At 44.8% G+C, this 6,573-nt stretch overlaps 1 protein-coding gene across 1 annotated transcript; it reads left to right on the top strand.

Annotated features, from left to right (window-relative positions):
* The first annotated feature begins 17 nt into the window (after nt 1–17).
* Nucleotides 18–6,258, top strand: LOC120834441 (immunoglobulin superfamily member 3). The gene is made up of 9 exons (XM_040202429.2): nt 18–212; nt 917–1,288; nt 1,422–1,838; nt 2,006–2,410; nt 2,524–2,889; nt 3,834–4,202; nt 4,315–4,707; nt 5,226–5,618; nt 5,713–6,258. Exons 1-9 carry the CDS (start codon nt 146–148, stop codon nt 5,916–5,918), a joined length of 2,988 nt encoding a protein of 995 aa, XP_040058363.2. The 5' UTR covers nt 18–145; the 3' UTR covers nt 5,919–6,258.
* The last annotated feature ends 315 nt before the right edge of the window (nt 6,259–6,573 follow it).

Raw genomic sequence — 6,573 nt, 5'->3', positions numbered from 1 at the left:
AGACTTCCTCTTAGTGTACAGGAAGCCTCAACCACCGACATATCGTTGCAGGGACAGAGGCTGGTTCTCGCACACAGGGGCATATGCTGAGGGCCGCTCTCGGGTCCAATGGTGTGAACACTGTTAGTTCTGAGGCAGGTTCAGGATGAAGCGTTTCCTGCCATCCTGGGTGAGGACCCATTTACTCCTCTGTCTGGGACTACTGCGCTGCGGTAAGTAGTAACTGAATGGCTGCAATTGGATTGTGGGACTCATTTTGTTAAAACCTAAGTAAAAAAATATAAAAGAAAGGATTTTTGAAAAGGAGATTTAGTGGAGACAAGCTGGTTAGTAGTGCGCCGGGCGTAATGTCCAACTTCAACTTGCTATTTTTTAATAACAACAATTATTTACAAATAAGCATAGCCACTTTTCCATGTACATTTTAAGCAACATGTATCTATTTGTTTGTTTTTGGTAATGATGTTAGGAATTTCTGTGAATTAACTAATTTATTCCTAATTGATGATTCACTTATGTTGTTATTTTCATTTCAGAAAAAACAATTTAACTGCAAACAAATTACTAAAAAATAGATGCTTTTGACAAATAAATGCAAATGTAAAAAGTTCACATTTCATACAATTTGCAGAGCTTATTGAAGACTGTGAAGCTTTTATACTTCGCATTTACATAACATTAAAGACTGGGCACACCTTGTTGTGTAAAAGGTGCTAGTAGGAAGTCTTGAAAATAACGGTCAGTCTGACGTGATCAAATAAATATTTTCATGCGCAACAGTGCGCAGGAGTTTTTCTCTTAGCTTCCCATGTCTACAAACAGCAGATTGCAGCACCCATATGATAAAGGTCTCAATCATCAAGGTTCAATGTTCAACTGACTTCAGCATTCTTTTTTTTGTCTGTGCTTCACACAGGAGACGCCAGAGTGAACACCCAAGTTCAGGCTGGCCCTCTGTATCGCGTGGTGGGCTCTCCGCTCTCCATCTCCTGCAATGTGAGTGGTTTTTTCAGTGACACCGCTAAAAAAAACTTTCAATTCCGTTTTGTGAATCCGCCAAATCCAAATGAGATCAACATCATCAGCACGGGGGACCCGAACTTCAGCTACACCGTGTACGCAAGGCGTGTGGGGAGCAAGGAGATCACCCTGACACATGTCACTCCAAACTCAGTCTTGTTTAAGATACAAAGCCTCGGGAAAGGTGATGAGGGTGAATACCACTGTACTGTAGTCAACTCAGAAGTTGTTTATGATGGAACCTACAGCGCCGAGACAGCATTAAAAGGTAAGAAGTCACCGTTTTTGAGTTTTTGAGCTTCAAGACATACTTTTCAATGCAATTGCATCGCTGTATCTTAAGACGACAAAAATGTATGACATCGAATGTCTCTGTCTCTGTTTTGGTTGTGGTTCCACAGTGATTGACAACTCCCTCAGTGTTTCATCACCTGCCTCCACCCCACTGAGCTATAACGAGGGGGACGCTTTCACTTTGACATGCCATGCCTCCACCAACACCGTCCAGCACACCCACCTGTCTCTTGCCTGGTACCTGCGTAAAGACGACGAGGACAGCGCTCACCCCATCATCTCTCTGGACAGAGATTTCACACTAAACCCGGGCCCGAGGTTTAAAGACCGGCACCAGGCTGGAGTCATAAAGTTAGATAAATTGGGAGAGGCCACGTACAAGCTGAACATAGCTCACCTGGAGCCTTCCGACCAAGGCCGGATCTACTGCCAGGCTCAGCAGTGGATCCAAGATCCCGACCGCTCTTGGTACATTATCGCTCAAAGCGATGGGAAGGAAACTACCCTGAATGTTAAAGCCAGAGGTTGGAAACATCTTTCATATAACTGATTTGATCCATCAAACAGCACGTATTGATATGAGTCAAAGCGTTCTGCTTTGTTCTTCAAAGCTTCTCTGACAGGATTCATATGTCTCCGTGTCTCACTGTCTTGCTTCTTTTCTTTTTTTTTCTTCCCTCGCTGTGAGTAGACGTGTTGCCAGACATGTCGTCCCTGACGGTGCGTATCTCGGCACCGGCGGATACTCTGCAGGAGGGGCAGGAGCTGTCGCTGTTCTGCCACGTAAACTTCCACAACCTGCAGAAAAGGTTCTTCTCTGTAGCCTGGCTCAGGGGAAATATTGAGTTGGCCCGCGTTGGCCCGACAGGCATTCTGTCCGTCGGGCCCGAGTACAGCAGGAGAGAGGGAGATGGAGAGCTGAGGGCAGCCCGGAAGGGGGAGGGAGAGTACTGCCTCACCTTGCAGTCTGTCAGAACCGAGGACCGGGGGGAGTATGTGTGTAGAGCGAGGCTTCTGGACCGAGGCCCGGATGGGGGCTTCACTGAGCGAGCAGTCCAGCACTCCGACTCCCAGCTGGTCAGCATCTCAGCCCCAGGTGAGTCAGCAAATGTGTCCACACACACACACACACACAAACTCTTCTTACCTTTAGGAATCAGTTTAGTTTTTTATCTTATCATTAATCTGTCATGCCATGTCTCATCGCAGAAAGTGCGCTGTCAGTTAAAATGCGAAACCCTGGGAGTGTTAACGAAGGCTACCGGCTGGAGCTCAGCTGTGAAGTGCTCGGGGTCAAAGGTCAGCTGTCTGTCACCTGGCAACGCAGATCAACAACCACGGCCGTCTTTGCCAGTGTCATCAGTCTAAGTCAGGCGGGTGTTGCGGAGAAGGCGGAGGAGTTCAAGAGCCGCAAAGTCAGCGCGACGCGTCCTGCCACCAACACCTTCACCTTGGAGCTTGATGAAGTCAGGCCTTCAGATTCAGGGGTCTACCAGTGTGCTGTGACTGAATGGAACATCAATACCAAGACCCAGAGCCAGTCTCAGAGTGCCACTGTGACTGTGACTCCTGCAGGTGAGAAATATCTCCTTCTGTCTGTGATGACCAATGATTCACACCAAATTAATGAGGAACTCAAGACACGTGTGCAATCATGTGGAAATTATTTCTGGATTGTAAAAAGCAAAGGGCGGCACGGTGGCGTGGTGGTTAGCACTGTTGCCTCACAGCAAGAAGGTCCTGGGTTCGATTCCACCCAGTGGCCTTTCTGTGTGGAGTCTGCATGTTCTCCCCGTGTCTGAGTGGGTTCTCTCCAGGTTCTCCGGCTTCCTCCCACAGTCCAAAGACATGCTCTGGGGATCAGGTTAATTGGGGACTTTAAATTGCCCGTAGATGTGTGAATGGTTGTGTGTCTCTGTGTAGCCCTGCGATTGGCTGGCGACCAATCCAGGATGTACCCTGTCTATCGCCCGAAGTTGGCTGGGATGGACTCCAGCCCCCCTGCGACCCTGTGTGCAGGATAAGCGGTTTGACGATGGATGGATGGATGGATGTAAAAAGCAAACTTTTAGCTTTCAGTATAGTTGAAGAGAAAATGAAACGTTTGTTGCGTCGTGTGTAATAGATATTACACGGTTAAATTTCACAACTTTAAATAGAAACTGTTCAGACCTTTTTAGACATTTGTTGTAATGGTACTAAATCATTGACTCTAGCCTCAATGCATATGCAGTATTTGCATAAAATAATGACAAATGCAATTTCTTGTCTTAAGACCGTTTTAAGTTCTATGTTTTATGTTGCTAACATAGATATATTGGCGAACAAATTATTTAAGGTATAGGCCTATTTTGTGGGCATAAAATTGTCTCAGCGTAAAAAAGTGTTACCATGGTTTTAAAATGTAGCTTACCCACAACCTCTTTTTCAACTGCACACTCACGTGTGAATTGTATGATCATGAACTTCTGCATTCTCAATCGCCACCACTGACTGATTTACTTTTTTTTTTCACACAGATTCTTTTGTTAAACTGAATCTCATGAGTCGCAACAACGCGGTGACTGTAGGACAAACTCCGGAGTTGATGTGCCGGGTCAGAGGGTCGCGCCTACCAATGACACTGACCTGGAGCCGGCAGCAGGGCGCCTCAACCATAGACATCCTGACGCTGTACGCCAATGGTTCCATCAGCTGGTCTGTAAACCAGCAACGCTACCAGCTGAAAGTGGAGAACAAAGTGACTGAAGTCATTTACTATCTGCTCATCAATGGTGCAAGCCACGAGGAGGCGGGAAACTACACGTGTTTGGTGTCTGTCTTCTTGGAGGAGATTCACAGGAAGCTGCCTGCATCCAACCATCTGGGCGTTGAGGTGCAGAACCCAGGTACCGACGAGATTTGTGAAGCTGCATGTCACCTTTTGGAGCAATTTGGGATGAAAGCTGCATTGTTCATTCTATTTCTCTTCTATTTCTCATATTTTTTGCCCTTTCATAGAGAGCAAACTTGTGCTGACCAACACCGCTGCCATGTCTGTAAATGTCAACACCGGCATAGAAATGAAATGCTCGGTTGTTTCCAAAACCTCCGCTTCCTCATGCTACTCTGTCACCTGGCTGCTGCAGCAGCAGGGAGAAAAGAAGACCATTGTGAGCTCAGACCAGGATGCCCTAGTGACGTTCGATCCGAAGATAGTGCAGAGCCACAGGGAGCGAATCGGCATGAGGCGCACCAAGGGCCCTAGTTTTGAGTTGAGTATTCAGCAGGTTGGGATCTCAGACAAGGGCTCATACACGTGTGAGGTGGTGGAGTGGCTGCAAGATCCTCATGGCGGCTGGTATCAGCTCTCACCGGTGTCCAAAACGACAGAGCTAACCGTCAGTCAGCCTGGTAAGTTTGTGTAATATAACTCACTGAGAATTACCAGCACACGTCATCAACTGTTTGCTGTCCATACAATTTTATAGGCCGCTGAAAACTCACTTTTCTGAACAAGCTTCATGCTGATAAAGATGAGGCCCTATGAACACAAAATGCTAAAACTGGCTCATTCAGTGATTTCCATTATCCTCTCTCTTTGATTTTAGCTTACTTCAGCATGAAAAGAATCATTTTTGGGGAGCTCGTCGGGGGATTTAACTAAACATAATTAAACATGTTTTTGATTGGTTAAGTGTTGGCGTGGGCTTTTTATTTGCTCTAGTGGTGCTATTGGTTTTATGCATGTGGTTTTTAATGTACATATGCCCTACTTCTCTTTTCGTATTACAGATTAGTTTAAAAATCTTCTCTTTCTGATGACTTCATTGTCTGTCCGTATACTTAGAAGTATTATGTCATATTTACTGGTTTTCTGTGTGAATATAAAGTTGAATAAATATTATTTTTACCCGTGTTCTTTTTCACAGAAAAAAACCTGTCCGTAGCAAAGGAAGACAAGTTGTTGAACATAAGCCGATTGCAGGATTTCCCCATTCCCTGTCATATCACCCACCAATCCAGTAGTGAGTCTGAGTTCCAGGTCACATGGTTTTGGCAGAAAGGAACAGAAACTGAAAAACGCCCCCTATTCACAGCTTACCGCAACGCCACCCTACAAGACTGGGTTGGAAAGGGTGATCAGCTAAGATTTGGCCACGCTTTGCAAAACCGATTCAGCCTTACATTCTTGAAGCCAAGTCCTGAAGATGGTGGCCTGTATTTCTGTGAGGTAGAAGAGTGGCTCCCATCTCTTTCTCATGGCTGGAGGAAGCATGCAGTGGAAAACTCTGGATATTTGACTCTTCATGTGTATGCAGAAGGTAAGTGCATTTGAATGGGATGCAGCAAATCACAATGCTTGAAAATGTTATTAAATTCTGCATATGAGAGCATTCTTTGTCATCTTCATTGCAGGAGATGTCAAAGCCGTCTCTGAGCAACAATGCCTGGCAATTATCTGGATGGGGGGTTTTATAGTTGTCCTCATCTGCTCACTTTTGGTCATATTCCTACTACTGTTGGTGATTTGCAAAAACAAAGCCTCGGGAAGACAGAAGCCAGATCAAAATCTGTGGGCAGAGGTGCACCCACTGCAAGGAAAACCCATTGCAGATGACTGAACCTGGAGACCAGAGGAGGCGCTGAGAGAAGAAGAATATTTTGTATGTGCCATGTAATATATTCTTTTCTTATTCTTTTTTATAAGCTTTTATAGTTCAATAAGTGGCCCATAACATATATTTTTAATAGTTATTCAAAGTGTAACAATTATTATCTCAATGAATCTATTGCTTGTGTTCTCAAGAAAGAGTATTAATGTTTTACTGCGCGTGCTGCTGGAAATAATTTAGCATTCATGAATTAATAAAATCCTTCAAACCTTTTAAATTGAACAGGCATTTATCCCGTTGCAGATTAAATGTATCACCAGCTTAAATAAAAAGTTATTTCTGCATGTAATGGACCGTCTTTCTATTTGTGGCAAAATACAAGGCAGCTTTGTAAAAAGAAAAGCATTGCATGTCTGCGGGAGCAGCTAAAGACGATGTGCGGTAAGATCGGAAACTTGTCTCTGTAAGTTCAGCAGAAAGGAATCAGCCAGGAAGTGTCTGTGGTTCTGCAAAAGCACAGCATGACTTTGGTCTGCGAATGTGCTGAGGCGTCATGAGTGCGTCATGAGAAGACGGAGCCACAGTTTATACAGTGGAGGTATAAAATATGTCAATGCAAACAGTTAATTTGATGATAGATGAAATTTGTTATGTGCATGGATAT

The sequence above is a fragment of the Gasterosteus aculeatus genome, chromosome 16, assembly GCF_964276395.1.
Source record: "Gasterosteus aculeatus chromosome 16, fGasAcu3.hap1.1, whole genome shotgun sequence".
Lineage (NCBI taxonomy): Eukaryota > Metazoa > Chordata > Actinopteri > Perciformes > Gasterosteidae > Gasterosteus > Gasterosteus aculeatus.
The sequence above is the reverse complement of the archived record's forward strand: the minus strand, read 5'-3'. Positions and strand labels throughout refer to the sequence as shown.